Source organism: Peromyscus californicus, unplaced genomic scaffold, assembly GCF_007827085.1.
Source record: "Peromyscus californicus insignis strain IS unplaced genomic scaffold, ASM782708v3 Scaffold_17__1_contigs__length_78620276, whole genome shotgun sequence".
Classification (NCBI taxonomy): Eukaryota; Metazoa; Chordata; class Mammalia; order Rodentia; family Cricetidae; genus Peromyscus; species Peromyscus californicus.
In genome coordinates this window covers 47,687,475-47,709,981 of record NW_026294469.1, presented here as the reverse complement: position 1 = coordinate 47,709,981, position 22,507 = coordinate 47,687,475, and the positions used below count along the sequence as shown (strand labels likewise).

The 22,507-nt window shown below is 38.8% G+C and overlaps 1 protein-coding gene across 1 annotated transcript in view; it reads right to left on the bottom strand.

The window, feature by feature from the left end:
- Positions 1 to 830: 830 nt before the first annotated feature.
- Adamts19 (ADAM metallopeptidase with thrombospondin type 1 motif 19) overlaps positions 831 to 22,507 on the bottom strand; it is a 209,084-nt gene continuing 187,407 nt past the window's right edge. Inside the window, exons 22-23 of the mRNA XM_052742227.1 lie at positions 5,593 to 5,770; positions 831 to 2,074 (exon numbers count right to left, since the gene is read on the bottom strand). Coding sequence (XP_052598187.1) covers positions 1,923 to 2,074; positions 5,593 to 5,770 — 330 coding nt within the window. The 3' untranslated portion in view covers positions 831 to 1,922. The remainder of the gene's footprint in view (positions 2,075 to 5,592; positions 5,771 to 22,507) is intronic.

Below are 22,507 nucleotides of genomic sequence, written 5' to 3'. Positions count from 1 at the left end.
TAAAGATCAAGGGTCTAGTAGAGTAACAGTGGCCAGGAATCCACATTTTTCTCTTACTTATTCTCTGAATTCTTCAAGGAGAATTCCTAGAAAGAAGTTCTGTGTGCAGACTGATTGATTAAAACTGCACAGATGTGGAGAGGTTGAGATGTTGCAGATCCAGAGGATAATTGCCTGATCTTTTGTTTGCTGTAGTCCCCTCAATACCCTTGCTCACTTCTGTGTGTGAACTAACATCCTATGACTAATAGATAAAAAATTGCTTGGAATCTATTAACTTAGCAGACAATGAGCTCTCCCACCAAACCCAAAAGCCAAGAATCTCATCTGAGGCCTGTGGAAAAGCCTGCCCCATATTGCTGTAACCACCTCTCTGACATACCCACTAATGGATTTTAAACTTGATTTCAGACTTCCTTTGTAAAACTGAAAAACTTCATGAAACTTCTTCCACATGGGATCGTGGAATTAACCTAAATCTGTATTCCCAGGCCTTGGCCACGCAAATGTGGATCCCAAATAAGCTATCTCTTACTCCCTTTGAGGTGAGAGCTGCGTTTTTTGTATCTACAGTAAGATAGGGAGGGTCAGCTGCTGCCTGCACAAGCAGTTGGCTGCACTGTAAGAAAAGGGACCTCAGTTTTAGGGAAGCTGAACACTTTAGGACTCAAGTAAACACAACTTCTTCTTGCTCCGAAAAGAGACCCTCTGTCTCCCTGTAGCTCCCTGTGCAGGCTTCCTGTAGGGGATATTTCAGAACAGGCAAACGGTGCCTCTTCTTGCCAAGTATGAAAATGTAGACAGCCCTGTGAAGAACTCTCTCCCCAAAGGAAGTTTCACGTATTTTTATTGGAAAACAACAACAACGACAACAACTAAGAAACCATGTGAATCATGTACAATATTTTCTTACAAGAAAAAAAAATTTAGGATGCCTTTCAAACATTTCAGAGTTATAATTTTTATTTTTAAAAGGCAAAACACAATGAAACTATCAAAATATCTGAATCTCATTTCCTTTTTTTCTTATTCCTAGGGAAAAGGAGAAAAAATATTTACTACCTTTGCTCCTATGATTTGTGAGCTCAAGTACTATACTCTTTAATAAATCTTCTAATGGGAGGAAGGATGTAGGTGGATCAGTTTTCTTCATTGGAAGTGTTTTTAAAAAGCTACACTCTAATGCCATGTTAAGACAATACAGGTTTTATAGGATGCTGCCAAATCTGTCACAGCTTCTCCACGCCCACACCAACAGTGCAACGGTGATTCAGTGTACATCATTACAGTGCTTTGTGGTCACAATACTTGTGTTCAAGTGCACGTTCACAAACATGATCAAAGTCTCTGTCTTGACTTTCCCACTCTTAATATAAAAGTATCATTACAGTAGAAGGTATCCTATACTTGCCTCTAAATCTGAATCAAATTCATAATACATTCTCTTAAACTTGTTCAAGACCGTGAGGTTTGTTCTGTTTACACATCTCCTGCAGATTACAGAAAATGGGCAGGTTCTGCAGCAGGACACAAGAAAATAGGTCATTTTTCTGCATGTATAGCTAAGCTATCATGCCAAGGTAGTGTACACACTGGATAACTTAATGGTATTGGTGGAGAGAAAATAGCACCTTACAGACAGCCCTAAATGAAAAAAAAGTTATCATTTGTCTTTTATAAGTTTACTAGACCCAACTTATTCAATTCACATAAAATTATTTATGAAGCCTTATAGTGAAAAATCAAGATGTTTGAATAACCAAAACAAACACCACATTATATGTCTGGCAGGCAAATAAATTAATTTGATTAAATTATATGTAATCTGATAATATTTGGTCTGAGAAACATGCTAGTGTGTGTGTATTTATAAATAATGTAAGAGCAAAAAGCTATGAGCCAGTCAGCCAGCCTGCCAGAGGTCAGCTCTTCTGCTGCAGCTTTTGGGCATAGAAGTCCCTGCAGGTCTCACAGCAGCGCTGGTACCACCGCATGTCCTGGCACAGATTCTTCTCCCGTATCACTCGGCAGTACACTGGCCACTGGTCTCCCAGGCACTTGAAGGTCAGGGCAGCTGGGAAACAGAACATGATGAATTCACTCTGTGAAGGCTCCTATGTACCATCAGTAGGAACAACTTCTACTCATTTTCATGGAGTTAATTTGCTTCATTTTCTTACTTGTTCATTTTACCTGACAGAAGGTAAAAGACCAAGACCTGTACGCCTTGTAAGGTGAATAAATAACACTCGTAGCTGGGGACAGTTGAAGATTATTGAGAACAGATTGCTCACCATCAATATGCAGGAGAAGCTTCTAAGTTTCAGTTGCGTTTATTAATCATCCGTGTTAGTTGCTTTTTTTCCTGTTGCTGTGATGAAATACTCCAACAAAAGCATTGTGGGCCCAAGGCCAAGAAGCAGAGAGGGATAGACGCTCAGCTCAGCTCACTTTTTTTTTTTCATATAGTCCAAGATTCCGGTCTAGGGACTGGTGCTATCCACAGTGGATGAGTCTTTCCACCTCAGTTAGGGTAACCAAAATAAGTTCCAGCATGGATGCCAAGAGGCTGGTCTCTCATGTGAGTCTAGCTCTCAACAAGCTGACTGAGATTAACCAGAATATCTATTGTAGATCTATGTATCATTTATGCTTTAAAGACCTATTTATTTTGTATTATACATATGAATATTTTGTCTGTAAATATGGATGTCTACCATGAGCTGCTGCCTGAGCTGGTCAGAAGAGGGCATCAGATCCCCTGTAACGGCAGTTACAGATGGTTGTGAGCCACCATGTGGGTACTAGGAACCAAAGCTGGGGCCCCTGCAAGATCTAGAAGAACTCCTAACCATGGATCTATCTCTCCAAGCCCTGAATGCATTATTTTAGACGGGGTCTTGGTATGTAAACTTTGAGTGTTGAGAGTATAACTGTCTGCAGCCATGTTTAGCTCAACATTACAATTTTATGGATTTCAGTTAAGTTTTTTTTTCCATGGATTTTAGTAGTTAGAATTAAAACGAAGAAAGCATTTTCTCTTCCCCTCTGTATATATATATATATATGTGCACAAGTAATTGTTTCTTTGAAGCAGTATCACTGTGTAACTCATATTGTTCTGGAATTCACTCAGTATGTAACCCAAGATGGCCTTAGATTGTTGAGCATTTTGCCTCCTGGTCCTCCCAAGTTCTGAGAAGAGAGCTATGTACCACCCCACCTGACTTAATATAGTTATCACTATGGGACTGAGTATTAATAACTATTCCTATGATTGAAACTACAAAGAAACAGCAAAATGAAAATGTGCCCATGTTTACTGTACATTACACTTTCCCATATATCAAGAAAGGAAAGCAGACTATGTGAAGAATGAATCTTCCTGGTTTTTACAGGTGACTGAGATCTACAGTGGTTTATCACCAGGGTTAGGACTGAAGATGTAATCTAGACAATTCAGGTTGTCCAAGTGAAGTGTGTTCCAGCATCCATTATGAAATTCATTTTGCAACAGGTTTTTGTATGCATGTGTGTTCAAATTCAGTACATTAGTTTACTTTATAAAACTTAAAGTTCTCAACAATGGTGTGTTGTGTTTTAAGGTACACATTCATTATGGTTAGAATGAGAAATATCCTCCATCAACTCATTTATGTGAACGCTTTGGTCTCTAGTGGATGGTGCTGTGTGGGAAGGTTCCAGAACACGTAAGCTGTGGAGACTTGGTGAAGGAAGTAAGGCACTGGGAACAGGCTTTGAGATTTTCCAGTTTGGCCTCACTTTCCCTCTCTGCTCTCTGTGTGTCCATAAAGTGTGGTTGACTAGACTTAGGGTCTGCTGCCATGCCGTCCCTCAGGCTCCATGGACAGAGATGTAAATATCTTCTTTCTTCCCTAACTTGCTTTTGGTTATTTTATTACAGCAACAGAAGAGCAACCAGTACATTTTTCAGAGACTAATAAGTAGAAAAAAATGTATTTTTAACAAAACCCTCCCTTTATTCTATGATTTTCTCCTAAATTATACTTCACAGGCTCCCTGTGATTGTTAGAGAAGGGGTCATGATTTATTGAAAGCATGCATTTGAGGCGTCTGCTCTAGGGCTATTTAACTTTTGTTTCGATTAATCCTATTCTACTTCAACTAATTATTTCTAAGAAACATTATTTGGCTCAAAAAGAATTGTTGCATTTCCATGAATAAACAAACTTATCTATTTCATTGAATTTTGTGTTGACAGTATAAAAGTACATAAGACAAATTACTCCCTTTTATTTGGCAGTTATTCAAATAGTCCCACGATTTAAATTGTTCTCCTGGAAGTTATACACACAGGTGAAAAAATTAATCCACTGGTTTCCAAGTAGAAGTGCTGGTAAAAGCCCTAATTGCCACAGATATAAAAGATAATTCAGCCATTAAGAGTTTCTACACAAATACAGGCTACCTGCATTTAAAAGGCACATCCTTCTTGATGATAAACTAGATGATATAACAAGAATTGAGACTAACTACAAAAATATTTCATAATATAAAAATACAAATAACACAATATTGCCAGTAACCAATATTGTGTGTTCTTTCTCATATGTGGTTCCTAGTTTCTAATTGTCATATATGTGTGTGTGTGCATGTGTGTGTGTGTGTGTGTGTGTGTGTGTGTGTGTGTGTGTGTGTGTATGCATTTCTATGTTAGTGGTTAGTGGGTAGAGGCCAGGAAAGTAGCCCATGAAATGAGAACAAGAGAGGCTTTAAGTGGGCAGGATGGGGAGGGTAAAAGAGCACATGTGATATGAAGGTGAAGAGGGCAATCCTGGAGCTGGAGGGTGCAGTGGGTACCAGTGGCCGTGGGGATGAGGGTACAGTGGGTACCAGTGGCCATGGGGATGGAGAGTACAGTGGGTCCTGGTGATTGTGGGGATGGGGGTACAGTGGGTGTTGGTGACCCGGAGATGGAGAAGAGAAGGTAGGTCAACCGAGCTAAGTATGAATGAAAATGCCAAGAAACCTGTTACTTTCTATATCAATTTAAGAATAAATTTAAAAAACACAAAAAGAAATAAATATTGCCAGGGCTTATAAATTTATATTTTTATCCTCAAAGATAAGAAAAGTACCCCACATTTGGTTGTGTAGACTTAGATGTTTATTTTTACAGGGAACCATTTCTATACTCTCTATTCTAAGGAAAATTTGCATCCAGGATGAGAAGGCCATTGGCCAATGGAGGAATTGAAAGTTTATTCAAAACTTCCCCCTGCTATAGCTGTCTGCACAGTTACACAGTTGATACTTGTGGGACTAGACCGAAGATAAAATTCTTTTGCAACATTAAAAAGGTGACCTCAGGCTGTGTGGCATCGTTATTTCCTAGACTTAGCTCTGAATAAATACTTCATGGAAGGAAAGGAGTCTTCATGAAACGTTTAAAAACCCACCTCTGATCATTTGGACTAAACTGTATTTAAACAGACTCAATTTAGAGCCATGTTAACAGGTATAGTTTAATAATTCCCAAGCTTTAAGGAAATAGATGACCTAAAAACATTTCTGTGTTTCTGAAAGCCATGCACTCTGTGATCTGCTTACCCAGTCTGGGTGATGTTATTGTGTTTACATTTATCTTCTCGTTACAGGGCTGAAGGTGGCAGGGCCTGTATGCTGCAGGTTTCTCTGAAGAAAAACATTCACTTCCATGTCTCCCTGTGACCTTATGCATACACTGGATAACACGAGACTGCATGCCTTTGCCACAGGTAATGGAACACTAGGGAAGAAAATGTGTACAGATTATTTTGCTGTTTTCTTTGTCTGAATTTCAAGCCACCATATCTATATCTATATCTATATCTATATCTATATCTATATCTATATCTATATCTATATCTATATCTATATCTATATCTATATCTATATCTATATCTATCTGTATCTATCTATATGATTGAGAAAATATAGTTATCTTAAATACAAATTATATGTAAGGGGAATATATTTTGCTGATCCAAGGATTATCTCTTTGCCCTATCATTTTCTATGCAATGAGCTATTCATGACCCATGTATGTAGATGCCATACATAGATACACACTTGCCAGCAGAGACTCAGTGAGCTTAAAAAAAACAAACAAACCAGAAATTAGGAGGTAATAGTGGGGTAGGGTAGTTGAAAGGGAGGGCATGGGGGGTAGACTTCAAATAAATTAGTTATGGAAATTAAACATAAATAAAGCAATAAATTTAAATATAATAAAATTTAGGCCTCCATATTGTCCCAACTACCTACATTTAATTTGTGTAATATTAATGATTTAAAGCATAGACGCCCATATGTAGGGGCACTAAGAATAATGTAGAGAGATTTTTCTGATATATGCACACGTTTTTGATTATTTATTATTTATTTTCTTGTGTGCATGTGTGTTTAAGCCAGAGGAGGACCTCAGATATTGTGCTCAGAAACACCATCCGTTTCCTCTGAGAGAAGATCTGTCGTTGGCTGGAGTTGACTGAGCCTCTTGTCTGCACTACCCAGCACTGAGATGATGAGTGTTGGGCACCAGAGCTCTAACCACATCCTCCTGTTTGTAACACAAGCACGTTACAGACTCTGCTTTCTCCTTAACCTCCAGGAAAAAAAAATATATATATATATATATATATTAAAAAGACAATAAAAACCTAAAACATCTATGGGGTAAGAATACGTGGAAAGGTATTCTGATCTATATTCCTAATATTTCTGTAGAGTTTCAGGACAATGAGACTCTTCGAGAAAGCGAAGAGGTGAGAACATCTCTACCGTGGAAAGGTTCCATGTGATGAGACAGAGGATGTCCCCAATGGTCCTCAATCATTTCCCAAAAAGCCTCGAAATCTATCACTGACCCACTGACCACTCCTAATCCTTCCAATTTACAAGACTATAAAAGACGCATGTGCACCTTAGCAGCGCATCTTTTTCTTTTTTCAGAATTATTAACAAAACCAAATCATTTTTTTCAGAAATATTAACAAAAACCAAAAATAACTAAAGACATATGACAACATAGAATTAACTGATAATGGCTGAATGGTTGTTTCAGGAATACTGGAATAAAGAAAAACAACCAAAACTTTAGTTACAGTTCTTATGAAAATCAATTTTGTAATGATTAAAGCACAACTTGAGAAACAACCTAGTACCCAAGGAATAATGTCAATTCCGTAATTTATTTAAGTAAGCAGTATTATGTCTTCTATTGAAACTAATAAAATAAACTTTATTAAATTAAGTGTTTAATGCTTCTAGAATTTAATTCCCACTAGAAAACTTCAATAATAAAACAAAAAGCCTAGCAGTAATAATTATTTTCTTCATAAAATACAATTTGGTAAAAGTTTTATCACTCATGTGTGAAAAGAGTGAATATTTGAAGGGAGACAGCTGGGAGCCCAGGAAGTCTTCTACACTTTTTTTTTTTTAACTTCTTACAGAAGACAAAACTAAATAATTGGTATTTTCTCAAATGACATCACTATGATTAGAAACAGACAGGCATTAAAAAAGAAAGCCAAAATAATTTTGGCATTGGAATTAAGAGACTTTGATTTTAATATAGCCCCTAGCAACTAATGTATCTGGGACTTATTTCCCTATTGTGTTAAGCAAGGTATTACAGTTGATCCCAGCAATAGTTTAAGTTCTAATCTACCATGGAAGTAAAACTTCTACACAATTTATTATTAATGTTACTGTTCTTCAGCAGTTTTCAAGTGTTGAAGCTGTGTAAGTTAAACACTTGTTTCATTAACTAATGATTCGCTGGGAAAACTGAAACATCATGGCAAAAGTTGTGTCAAACAGTCTTAAAAATGGTTCTTCGCTTGAGTGTCTTAGAATGCCCCATCAATTATTGGGGTTTTAAAAACATTCACTGATTACCCATTATATTCTGGATCCTATACCAAAAATAAAACAAATGGAATAGTTATACTGCAGATCTGGGATTGTATTTAATGCCCTTTACTAACAAAACACAGTAACTAATGCATGGAATTAAAAACAGATTACTAAATACAGTGGGAGCCAGGCAGTTTCATCCACTTTATGCCAGTTGTTTAATATTTAAATAATAAATTATTCTACAAAGACACAGTTTCCTTTGAGACAAAAGAAATTGGCATCACCCCTTCTGAAAGCCTTGTACCATGCAGTCCCAACACTAGCCAACACAGCTACAGCATGTCTTGTACGTCAAGGCACTGGTATTTAGAGATTGTATGGGACGTTTTTTGTGATACCCACAAGCACTATTATTGTCATTCCCAATCAGAGAGAAACAGAGGCCTGAGTAAGTTACATAAGTTTTCCAGCTCAGAAGTGCTAGAAATGAAGCATGAACTTAAGCGTATGGATTAGACTTGGAGAGCTAAGCATTGCTGGATCCTAGCTGTTTCCTACTGCTCTTCCCAGGCGAAACAGTTAGAAACCTTTCCCTATTCCCCATGATGCTGAATTATTATTATTATTGTTGTTGTTGTTGTTGCTGTTATTATTATTTCACCTTTTATAGTGGTTAGTTTTTGACAGCTTGCTGTAAACTTCAGTCAACCAGAAAGAGGGAACCTCAACTAAGGAATTGCCTCCAACAGATGGGCCTGTGGGTATATCTAGAAGGCATTTTCCTGAATAATGATTGATATAGGAAGGCCCAGCCCATTATGGACAGTGCCATGGCAGGTGGCCCTGGGTTGTATAAAAAAGAAGACTGACAAAATCTGGAAACAACCTAGATGTCCCTCAGCCAAGGAATGAGTGGATAAAAAAAATGTGGTACATTAATACAATGGAATATAACTCAGCTGTTAAAAACAATGACATCATGAAATTTGTAGGCAAATGGAAGGAACTAGGAAAAAAAATCGTCCTGAGTGAAGTAATCTGGACCCAGAAAGACAAACATGGTATGTACTCACTCATAAATGGATATCAGCTATAAAGTAAAGGATAACTATGCTACAATTCACAGACCAGGAGAGACTAGGTAACAAGGAGGGTTCATGGGGGGATGTTCAGGTAGGTCTCCCTGGGAAGGGGAAATGGAAGAGATTTTGAGTGGACTGAGGGTGGCTGGGGATGAGAACATGAGTGGTCATGGGGAGAGTATTGAAAGAGACTACTGGAAAAGTTGGGGCGGGGGAATTTCAGGGTCAGGGAAAAAAGCTGATGCAAGGGAAACTCCTGGGAATCTACAAGGATGACCCCAGCTAAGACTCCTAGCAATAGCGGATACATATCCTGAACTGGACATCTCCTGCGACCAGGTAAGACTTCAAGTAGAGAGAGTGGGAAACCAACCCAGTCACATAACCTTTGATCTACAGCCTGTCTTGCCTATGGGATGTGCTGGAGGTAAAGGTGGCCTAGAGATTGAGGGAGGGGCCAACCAATGACCAGCCGAGCCTAAAACCCATGCCAGAAGAGTAAGTCCATCCCTGACACTGCCTGGAACACCAGGACTCATAAGCTGGGTGACCCAGAGACCTAGAATGCAACCAAACATGACAAGAGGGAAAAAATTTATCAATGTAGTGATGCCTAACGATATTCTCCTATACACATAGATTGGTGCCTAGTCCAATTGTTATCAGAGAGGTGCCATCCAGTAAGTGATGGAAACAGATACAGACCCATAGCCAAACATTAGGCAGAGTTCAGGGAATCTTGCAGAAGAAGGGGAGAAAGGATTGTAGGAGCCACAGGGGTCAAGGACATCACAAGAAAATGCACAGAATCAACTAACATGTGCTCATAGGGGCTCACAGAAACTGAATGAACAGCCAGGGAGCCTTCATGGGACTGACCCAAGCACTTTATATATATATTACAGTTGTGTAGCTTGGTCCTGTTGTGGGACTCCTAACAGTGGGAACAAGGGCTATCTATGACTCTTTTACTTGGCATCAGGACTCTACTCCTAATCCTGGGTCGCCTTGCCCAGCCTTAATACATGGGAAGGCGCTTAGTCTTACTGCAACTTGATATGCCATGTTTTGTTGCTACCCAAAGGAGACCTGCCCTTTCCTAAACAGAAATGAAGGAGTGGATTAGGGGCTGGGAACAAGGGGATGAGGATGGGGAGAGGCTGGGAAGAGATAAGGGATGGGAAACTACAGCCAGGATGTAAAATAATTTAATAATAATTAATAATAATAATAATAATAATAAAAGCAGGCTGAGCAAGCCATGGAGAGTAAGCCAGTAAGCAGTGTTTCTCCATGGTCTCTCCTTCAGTTCCTGCTTCCAGATTCACCTTGAGTTCTTGCCATGGCTTCCCCACAATAATGTACCATGATCAGGACTCATAAACCAGAGAAAACCTTTCCTTCCCAAGTTGCCTTTGTCCAGAGTGTTTTATCACAGCAAGAGAACACAAACTAGAACATCAATCTGTCTTACTATTAAACACAGAAACGTTATTTTTGTCAAAATTCAGATTATGTCGCATAAGGCACAATCCCTTTGCCTTGACGATGATTCATTGGCACAATTTGTCGTCAGATACAGCAACTACACAATTTGTCACCCATCAGGACACAAGGAAGAAGATAATGTTTATAATTATTCTAAGAATATAGAAATGCAGTTGGACAGTCTTGAGTAAATGAAGACATACAGTTACCCTGTCTATAGACAATATGAAGGAAATTATGTATTAGACAGCAACACAAATGGGTTCATAAACACCTGGTGTGTTCTAGGCATTATTTAATATGGTTTAAATAGATGCACAATTAATTTCCTCAAAGCGCCAATAAATTTATAACCATAAAGCTTATTTCATTAATTTACTTTCTCTCTATATATATACATATAAATGCATGTATATATATGCTCAAATGTGTCAATGTATCAAGAACTCTCTTGGATACTCAGGTGTAGAAGGACACAGGAGAGAAAAGGTCATTTCACCCTTAGGGGCTTATATTTATACGGCCAGTTAAGGTAAGCAAGAAACTTGTCAAATACATTGTGTTTACAGACATAAACAGGTTCTGTGGAGAAAGTAAAGGCCCTGCAAGAGAATCGAGGAATTCGGTGTAGTAGGTTTTGCCACTCAAGTGAGGTGTGGAAAGAGTCCTGGAGAAAGCCTTTTCCCAACGACAGGTCAGCCGTGACCACCAGCCTGTGGAACTCAGACATTTGTTGCTTTCCACTGTATGCACTCTATATACCTGTCTGATTGCCTTTGCTATTTGTATTATTTAGTTTTCATACATTCATGAGTTATGATACGTTAAGTTGTTCAGTAAGAAGTATGGTGGTATAGGGTGGGGTGTTTCTCCATACTGTGGTGGTATTGTGTTCCCTGAAATATTGTGCATGCTAATAAACTTATCTGGGGTCAGAGACAGAACAGCCACAATATTAAACATAGAGGATAGGCAGTGGTAGCACACGCCTTTAATCCTAGCATTCCAGAGGCAGAAATCCATGTGTTCAAAGATACAGTCAAGCATGGTGACTCACACCTTTAATCCCAGAAAGCGAGCCTTTAATCCCAGGGAGTGGTGGTAGAAAGCAGAAAGGTATATAAGGCGTGAGGACCAGAAACTAGAAGTATTTGGCTGGTTAAGCTTTTAGGTTTTGAGCATTGCAGTTCAGCTGAGAGGGATTGGGATGAGGACACAGAAGCTTCCAGTCTGAGGAAACAAGACCAGCTGAGAAATTGGCCAGGTGAGGTTAGCTGTAGGTTGTTCTGTCTCTGATCTTCCAGTTTTCACCCCAATACTTGGCTCCAGGTTTGTTTTATTAATAAAGACTCTTTAAGATTCATGCTACACCATACTGTAAGTAAATTTAAAAATTTACCTCTCTCTCTTATCTCCATTTTTATTTATAACTAATTTTAAGCTTGATTTTCACATGTGTCAAGAAAAAATCAAATATACTTGAAACATGGCAACTCATTTGACTTCTAGCAAAGCAAAACTGTGAAAATAACAAATCCAGCACACTAAAAAAATAACAAGGAAATCCAAGCCATACCAGACACCTTGCCATTGAGATTGCCTTGGCAAGGAAATCGTGCTAGACTATTGCTAAAATAGAGCCTTGAATTGTGTATTGTGAAAAGCTGTTCCCAAAACTTTAATATTGCCCCAAAGGACCTTTGCAACAAAATACCTCATGATTCAATCCTTCTTGTTCATTCTGCACAAGAAACACAATCATGTTATCCTAGCTTCACTGTGGTAACCTTTACAGCAAATGCAAGAAGTTAAGTTTAAAGAGAAAAAAATTTCTAAAAATGCCTTTGGACATTTGCTTTTTGACAGAGATAACAAAGCACATAGAAAACCAAGGTTAGGAATCCCTTCTCTTCATACAGAAGGAGCTCCAACAACTTGATACAAACTTTATTTTATCTAATATTCATCACGACTGGTTACATAAAAAAATGATCTCCATGCCTTGATACAATTGAGCAATGTTTAGAAAATGTCACTTTAGATTTTCCTAAGAGAATAAATATTTTCTTATCTTGAGATATCAGTGGCAATTACTAACACTAAAGTAAATTATATTCACACCTCAGCTTGCATACCAAAAGTTTAACATAAGAGAAATTTGCTCAATACTTTAATTACCTTGGAGTATGAAAATGATTAGTTTGTTAAATAAGGCCCACAGAAATAAATACTGGTGAATCAACCTGGTATCCACAATAATTGATCTTCTTTTAAAATAAGATGTCTATCATGCCAGGTAGGTCATTATCGTAGTTTGCAGGGGTCACGGCTGAGTGAGACTTGTAACACGCACAGCACCGTCCTGCACGATGAAAACTAGAAAGCAGGAATGAGCTTTCATGTCAGTCCCAGCTCGTTATCTTTATGCTCTAGTAGAGAAGTGTGTGTTGTTTTCAGCAATTGGGGCTTACCCTCCAGTTCTTGAGGTTACCAAGAACATCAGCAAGAGCTCATAACACTTGGGGGTCTATGGGACTTCATAGCCACCAACGATTCCAATAGATGTAACTCATTCCTGACACTGGTTCTTTGTTGGACTGTTGTGTCTATTGGGGCATTATTATCTCATTATAGGGTAACTCCATTTAAACTCTTTTTAATGTGGCTATGTGGTGATAGTTTAGGAAGCTTCTGCAGTAGTAGTTTGTCACGTTTTTATCAGGTCTATAGAGTTGCTTATCACTCCCTGTATTCTCTTCTCTACCCTACCCTATGCCACACCCCATTTAACCCTTTCTGTTCCATTATTCCCATCCCCCTTTGTAGCACTGTGTTCTATCTTCTCATTCGTGAAAGTTCCCACTCCCCAGGGCTTCTTACTAATTTCTATGCCCATTAGTACAATAGTGGCATGAATATCATGGGAATAATAAACCATTTTCTGATTGGTTTTAAGGTTCTCTCCACAGATGGAATCCATACCTAGGACAGTTATTAGGACCAAGAACTTGTGCTGCACAGGTCCTTGGCCCTAGGGGGGAATCTTTTACTACTGTTCTGCTAACGAGACATAGTAGTAAACAGATTCCAAATGACTTTCATTACATCCATAATTAGTGCATCTCTCAAAAGTCATCAGAGAAGCTTCTTTTGGCAGCAGATGGTGATTAACACAAACCCAAATAAGGTACAGAACATAAGCGACTGTAGCACGCTCAGCCCTCAAAGGGCATCTATATCACATTACCTCAAGGCTCAGGGATCATTTTGGAAGAGGTGACAGAAAGACTCTAAGAGCCAGAGGTGGTGGGTGACTGTAAGGAAACAGTGTTTTCCAGACACACCAGGCCAGTTGCACACATGAAATCACATGGCGCGTACAAGCTCAAGCCAGACAAAATCACAGTGTGGAGAGGAAAGGAAAGGTGGGCAAGAAGGAAGTCACACCTATACCCAAGGAATTATTGCGAATTGATAGCTTCTAGGAGATGGAGGGTTACTGTTTTTTAAGGGTGTGGCCCTGACAGGTTTAACACATTCCAGTGGATGGCCACACTCCCAAGAGTAGATAGGCAGCCCTAGTTAGATTCAAGGTGTCTTTAAGAATATGAAACAGTACAGAAAATTGAGTTGGTATAGAATAAGGGTTAAATCAGGGAAGAGACGGGGAAAGGATGGATATAACCAAAATACATTGCATGAACTTTCAAAAACTTAATAAAAATTTTAAAGTGTACATTATCAAACCTTATAGCTTTTCTCTTATCTTAAACCTTGGTGTGTTCAAAATGTGGGCCACATGTGTCCCAGGATAGACATGAATGTGGCCTACACTTTTGTAGATGACAACCCCAAGTTGCAGTAAGGTTGGATACTCCCGTGGCTTACATCCTTTCTGCCATTCTTGCAACAGGTAGTAAGAGCTGACTGGGTCCTATAATGCTTTCACTATAAAAATTTCTTAATGCTTCTAGGAGAGACTATAAAAGGAAGAAGGGGGAAAGGTCCTTGAATTAAAGAACGTGAGATCAGCTGTCTGATTCCTGGAACAAAATAACTCAATATATATAATACATATATATTAGTGTCAGAATGAAATATTTCCAGAACTAGAAATTGTATTTTACCTTAATTATGGTACTTTCAAAATATACATTGAAATAGTGACTAAATCTACTTATCAATCAATTATTGTTACAGAAATATTTTACATTTGTTAATGCAGTTACAATTTGAAGAAGTATGTTATTTTTAACATGGGAATAACATAAGACTTCTATATCCAACTTAAAGGTAGTGAGATGCTAGAGGAAAAGATACTGAGATTCTAAACTATTGGCTAAATGTTAATAACTGTTTTCCCTTTTGGATTTAGTACAGCCATAAGGTGACATTTGGGTGCTAAGCTTGTTATCTCTCGTTCTGAATACTTAGATTACTTATTTGAACCAAAGGGGAGATTTTAGTGTATAACAATGTATGGATTTAGATTATATAATCAATAATTTGTCATTGAACTTATGAAAGCATTGATTTGCATAAGTTACAAGTAGTTCTTAGGGAATGCAAAATTCTTCTAGCTGTAAACACTGGACAATGCCACCATAAAGATTTTACCAGAGAGGCACAAGACTGAATAGTAAAATTATCTCTAATGGGTTTTTATTTAAACTTTGTTAGAGTAAAAAACCTAATGTAAGTTTGATTTATTTTTAAATTTCTTGAAAACAAAAAGTAATCATTCAGTATTTAAGTGTTAAAAATAATACTTCTCACAGTTGGCCTGCATAGTGATTACCCAGGATTCCTTACTTCTAGAGAGTGCCAAAGATATATATTTTGGACAGAATGTGTATTCTCTAAGCCAAACACTAAGGAGAGCTCTGTAACATTTTACTCATTTCCAGCTGGCTGCTAGAAGAAATAGGAATTCCTAAATTAAGGGAAAATTGTCCCTGGCAGGGCTTGAAATTTTTTCAACTACCAATATAATGGACAGTCTTAGAAAACATGATCTAATCTGTAATGGTAAGTGCCAATCTGTAACAAGGTTGGCAGCACTGATTGGGGGATTTGTCTTTGGGAATAAATGAGATATTTGAAAGTGGCTTAACAAGAGTGGAGTAGCAGTCACAGCCGAGAAGGGACCTCAAGGGGAAGCTGAATGGTGGCTTCCCCTGGAAATGATTGGAGCAGCGTTCCTCATGGGCTATGGACATGCTTGGCAGTTCCCACTCAGCTTTCTAATGAAGTGAGTGGGAAACATGCATACTGAGGACAAAAGCTGAGCTTGTTTCTGAAGAAGAGCTGTTTAGTTTGGTCAGTGTTTTTTTTTTTGTTTTGTTTTGTTTTGGTGTCTTTTTAAAATAGCTTTTCTGCTTATTTAACACATGGGTGTTTGGAATTGATTCATTCTTAGATGTCAGACATTTGAGAGTGTTGCTTTCTTCTCTTCCTTTCCTTTCTTCTTCCCTCCCTCTATCCCTTCCTTTCTTTCTTTCTTCTGTCTAAAGGTGTCAGTATTCCGTTATGTTTAATGACATGTTTGTACATGGTTAAAATAAGTCCAAAAAATGTATGTGGCAAGATCAGACAGACCGCTTATGAATGATTAAGAGATCTGATTATGTTGTGCAGGGCTGTGAGTCCATAACTAACAGCAGGTGTACACTCATCAATACAGCAGCGGAAGGGGAGAAAATCAGGTTCCAACAAAGCAGCCCACAAACGTGAGTTTCAGTTCCCTTCATCAGTGTGGCAGCTCTCGGCCCAGAATGAGAGGGTCTGAAAGAGGCTAAAAGACACGAGACTTGTATCCAGATGGTTCTGTGGTATCATCATCCTACACACAGCACTTTTACAACCTCTGTGATCAAACTTTACTTTAAATGGAAATTCTTTCCAGGTCTCATTCGACAGTTCTGTCAAATGGAGACCAGATTCTCTTCTGGCCATGTCAGAGAGAGGAATGAAGCATTTGAATTTTAAAATTAGTTTTACACCGTTTTAATAGGCAAAGCTTTTATTGCAAACAGCACAGGCGTCAGCATACAGTAGCTGTCTGTACCTTACGCCACCTTGACAGAAGCCACGTATTTGCTAAGTCTCAGAGAAAACTACTAGAGGAGAGTCACTCTGTTTGCCACGACTGTTCCAGGTTAGATAGCTGCTGTCTCACCAAGCAGTGAGGATCCCAGCTGCACTGTGTCACAAGGATGCCAAAGAAGTCGGCTATCTCCATGAAACTTTAAAGAGGCTGGTGAGATGGTTCAGTAGATAGGAGTGCTTGGAACACGTGAAGATCTGAATTGGAATGCCAGCACCCACATAAAAAGTCTGGCATGGCGCTGCTTGTCTGTAACCCTAGCATCGGATCCTAGAAGCATACACACATGCATTTCTCCACTCCTCCCCCGCCCCCCCAACACATGCACACACGCTCAATGTTAGAGATATTTATTGTCTCAACTATCAAGATAGTTAAATAAGGATAGATTACTTTAAAACTGCATTTCAAAGTAGTATGAGCTACTTCATAGGACAAAGTGAAGGGATCAATACAGCAATTCAGTTAAATAAAATTATATTGGTTTAATTTTCTTAAAATGATTTTCAATAATTATTTGTCTCTTTTCTAATAAATATGAAATACCCCCCAAACTCAGGAGACCCAGGCAGAAATGTTTCAAGTTTCAGGTGCCTGAAGGCTACACAGTGGTTTCTAGTCTAGCCTGGGCTGTATCGTGTGATCTCGTATCAAAATAGATAAAACAAATCACATGCATAATGTGTGTATGTATGTATATATACCTACATACCTATAAACATACACATAATGTGAAATATAGCTGCAGAATTTAAGCCAGAAAAAATAACATTCCAAACAAATATCATTGTGAAGTATTTGTTTACCTAAGGAGCAATGGGCTTGATGTATACTCAGTCAACATTTCTTACATATTCTGCAACCGTCTGTTTGCTGAGATAGTTGTGAGGAGGGGCAAGGAGTTCAGATATTCTGAAGAAAACAACTGTAATGTACAACAATAATTAACAGAAAATATTGCAGTCAAGTGCTGAGGATTTCTGAAGCTTCTCTTATTGTGGGTACCCTTAAACTGGTCCTTGAAGACTTGGATAGTTGGAAGAAATACAAAGACCATACAGAGAAACTGAGATTGCAAAAGAAGAAAATTGCTCAAACCCAGATTTGTGGAAACACTTCGGTTGATGAAAATGAGGACGAGCAGACAGTTCTGAATAGGTCACTTAGGTCAGAATACAAGAAGTGTTAAATGGCAGAGGACTTGGGAGTGGACAGTGGTCTGAGGACTGAGTTAGCAGGTATTTCCTGCCTTCCTTCTCAGCACTAACATCTGCTGCTATGGGAAAGTGCCAGCGGCAGCCTACAGTCCCTCACATTTTGTATATTCAGAGGGGAAGACCTTGTCTTATTTTCTCAAACTCATAGTACACCCCAACTTCCCTTTTATTAAGTAATGTCAGCATCATCCATTGCCTGTTTGGAGTAGATGTGCCATGTGGATGAAGTGTGTCACTAGGGGTAGACTTTTGGAATATGAAAAATGGTATAATCAAGTCCTGCATATATCAACTGCTGTCCAACTGGATAAACATAGATCACCATGATAGTGGATAAATATCCTATTTGTCTGTCTGGTTATACCCATCTCTTCTCAGCACTAGAGAATTAAATCCCAAGTCTTGTACATGCTAGTAAAAGATCTACTGCAAATTAATCATTTTATCCTTAAGTTGCTTTTCGTAAGTGTTTTATCACAGCAACAGACAAACAAACTAATACAGAAATTGGTACCAGTAACATAATGTATTGCTGTGATGAACCTGTCCATATTATTTTTTTCATGAGGTGGGGGTGGGAGAGGACCATGGAAGGAGTTTCGGCTAGAGGCAGCCACTTGAGTGCTCAGAGCTTAATGAGATGTTTTGGGAGTTGGAAAAATAAAAATGTTGAGAGAGGTACAGAAATGGAGGTTTGGCCCGCGAAGTTTCAGAGACAAAACAGAGACACTATCAAGGCCTTTTGTGTGATACTTTTGATTAAGAGTCTGTGTGCATGAAAACTTTGCTTTACTGAGACAAGCAGTGCTGGCTAGCTCGGGCTAAAGAACAGCTGTGATGAATAGGAGACCAGCATCATAGAGGCCAAGTCTTCAGGGTTGCATTTCCTTAGGGTTAGCACACGGAAGCTGTGGTCCAGAGAAGGCCAAAGTTGCACCTCAAGCTGGTAAACAAACTTGTAATAAGTGTCTCCTATATCATCCTGGTTTGGGAAGTCCTAAAGCATTAATGGGGTCATGGAGAGCAGCTGAGGCTTGGCACTGTGAGAAGGGAGGAGTTATCTCTGGAAAAAGCACAGCCTCAGTTGCATTTAAGACTCTAGGATTGAAAGGGTCATGGGGAGCGGCTGAAGCTCTGCACTATGTGGCAGGGTTGGGATTTCTAAAAAGAGGCCAACATAGGCCCTTGGTGAAGGTGCAGCCACAGTTGTAGTAGAGACCTAGGACTGCTGGTGGTGCCAGGACTGTGGGGTGACAACGAAGAACAGCAGCAGGTGAAGCACAGAGCTGGCCTGAGCCTACGCTGAGACGAGTTTTGTGTACTGTGTCTGGCAGAGAAGAGCTGCAGTGGTAGAGCGCTTGCCTAGCAAGTGCAAAGCCCTGGGTTCGATCCTCAGCTCCAAAAAAAAAAAACAACCAAAAAACAAAACAAAACAAAAACAACAACAACAAAAACAACAGACAAACAAAAAACCTCAGGCCCCTCTTGGGCTGGAGAGATGGCCCAGAGGTTAAGAGCACTGACTGCTCTTCCAGAGGTCCTGAGTTCAATTCCCAGCAACCACAGGGTGGCTCACAACCATCTGTAATGAGATCTGGTGCCCTCTTCTGGCTTGCAGTCATATATGCTGTATACATAATAAATAAATAAATCTTAAAAAAAATCAGAAGAGGGTGAGCTGCCAATATCCTTTAGAGGCCAGAAGAGCATGAATGACTCCAGATGTTAGGCACTGGACTACAAGATTTGGAGCTATACTTCATGACTTTGGTTTTGCTGAAGTGTGATTGATTTAATGTCTTGGTTTTTCCTTCTTGCAGTAAGAAAGTATATAACTTAGTTTAGATTTTATAGGAGATCACAGTGAAGAGACTGGACATCTTAAAGGCATTGAACTTTTTAGTATTGGAATTTTTAAAATAGCGTGATACCTTTAAAGAAAGTTATGCTATGATTTATATTGTGATATGGACATGAGATTGTGAGATAAACAAGAAAGGAAAGGTTGTAATTCAATGGTTATGTGTTTGTTTGCCTTACTGATAAGGGGTCAATTGTATTAATTAGGCTTTATCAACTTGACAGAAACTAGAGTCATCTGGAGAGGGACCCCCAGTTGAGTAATTGCCTCTATCAAACTGGCCTGTTGGGCATCTAGGGGACATTTTATTGATTAGTGATTCATGTAAGAGGGCCCAATCCATTGTGAGCAGTGTCACTCTTGGACAGGTGGTCATGAGTTCTAGAAGAAAGCAAGAAAACTGAGCAGTCCACGGAGAGCAAGTCAGTAAGCTGTGTTCCCTCATGGTCTGATTCAACTCTTGCTTCCAGGTTCCTGCCTGGAGTTCCTGTCTTGGTTTCTCTCCATGAAGTATTGTGTGCTGTGGGGTGAAATAAATCCCTTCTTCCTCAAGTTGCTTTTTGTCAGTGTTTTATCACTATGATGGGGAAGTAAACGAATACACCACTGTTCCTTTGTTCTAATACTTAGATCTGAGTTAACTTAATAATTACTTAACCCAGTGAGTCTTTACAGTTATGGTAGGTGATTACACAAAGCACAATCTTAGAAAGAGCTGTTACACTTTAACTGATTAGATTGTATGTTCTACTTTTGAGCTTCCTTTTAATTTGATTAATCAATCACCAGTAAGTGTGAGCTGAACCAGGATGACAGCCAGAATACTGTTTCTGGAGAATGAACAAAAATTTAAAACACAATTTTGAGATTTGTAACTACTTAAAACTAGAAATTCATGGCAAGTAAAGATGACATCAAAATATGTAGAATTATCACCCCTTTGATGCTATTTTACAACCAGAATGTGTTTAGTTAGATGGATACATTTTATGTACCTTTTGCGGAGAATTAGCTTAGTTTTTCAGACTCTTTACCCCTGCAGTTTCTATACTGTTCATTTGATGATGACTATTTGATGGTGGTTTCTTTTCCAGGGATAAGTTCAAATGACTCATTGTCCTTCTTGCTCTGTATCTACACAGAGATATTTTCAACTACACATACAATTAACTCATTCAAAATGATTGACTGTGTATCATTTAGGATTACATCACCTCAAAAGATTCATAATAATATGTAGTTCAAATACTGATTTAAAATGCCACAATTTGATAAGCGGCCCAAACTATTCATTTTTCATCGTTTGATAATTTTCCATTACTAAGTAATCTTGGATTTTAGAATATGAAATAAATCTAACGATAGAACAAAAATCACTAATGACACAAATCACTCGTTAATATTTCATGGAAGACTAAAATCCATTAAATCTTCAGGAAAGGACAAAATTCTCTGTAACAGGTAAATAAAATGCTTTTATTTGTTCTTCTGCTGGCCTCCAGTAATGCAAACCAGAAGTCATAGAAGTCCAAATAAAGGCAGAGAAGCCAAATTTGGGGGAAAATATGTCATTTTATTAAACACAAGGAATGATGTAATTTTTCAATTCATCTTAAGTGAGTGAATGCAGATTCATGTTGCCTCAAAAAATGTGGGTTCTATTCCCTTCCTGTAAGAAAGATCTTCGGGCCACATCCTTATCAGACATAGTCAGAACGTGACACATAGCTGTGTCAACAATTAACCTAAGCCACAACAGGGCACAACACTGTGTCCTGGTTTTAACAGCTCTGTGAAATAAACATGGGCCATTTCCATGGCAGTGTACCCACCTAGAAATCAGTCTTTCTGTCTTTCCATTTCAAAGTCTGTTTGTTTGCTTGTTTTGGTGGTATTAGGGTTTGAACCTAGGACCTAGCATATGCTAGGCAAGTGCTCTAGTACTAAGCTCCATCACTGGCCATGGGCCTGGTCCCCCTGTCCCTCAAGCTGAGAGTAACTATCCCATTGTTTACACAAAACCACCCCAAATATAAATGTTAGAAATCATATAAGCTAATAAAAATGCAATGGACTAGTTTAAGGCATTAGCCATATTCTGCATCTGCCTTTGATTGGTATCAATTTTTTTAATGACTCCTAGGCAGCGGGAGAGCCTGAGGACTCACTCTCTCTTCTAGCTAATTCAGTGTATACTGTGTCTTTCTTACCAGGAGAGGAGTGTTTGTGTGTTGCTATACTTCGTAAACGGCAAATTCAATATTCCTGATCAAAGCCAAAGCAAGTTTTAATATTAGGTCCACTTAGGTGTATTGATAGTATAAAACTCTGGGTAGAAACTGAGTGAAGACGACAGATTAATTGCCCTCCAAGGAGCACATACATCCAGCCACAACCGCATACATCTTGTTGCTATTTCTGGTGGAGAGACACAGCTGATAAGAATCAGAGATCTGTGTTCTGTCTGTCCCTGAACACTTGAATCCCTGGAACACGGGAACTGCAGCATTGTTCCCCTCCTCTGTAATTGTTTGGGATGTTTTTCATTTTAACATGAAAGCCCTCTCTGAGAAGTGGACAAGGGGGTACAATCAGGAACAGTCACAAGGAGCCGCTGGTTTTCATTTGTGCACATTGCTGTTTGAATTTGTGATGCTGAGACCTCAAGAAGGAAAAAAAATGTCTTTAAGGAAAAGAGAAAACACATTTTGATGTAAAGAGAGGGGGAGGGGGAGGGGAGGGAAGGGATAATGAGGTTGAGAATGAGAACAATTGAATGAAGAAAGAACATGCTGACCAAAGTTAAGACTACACTCACTGAAACCATCCTCTTCCCCAAGCACCCCAAAAGCTATGTTTTAGTTGT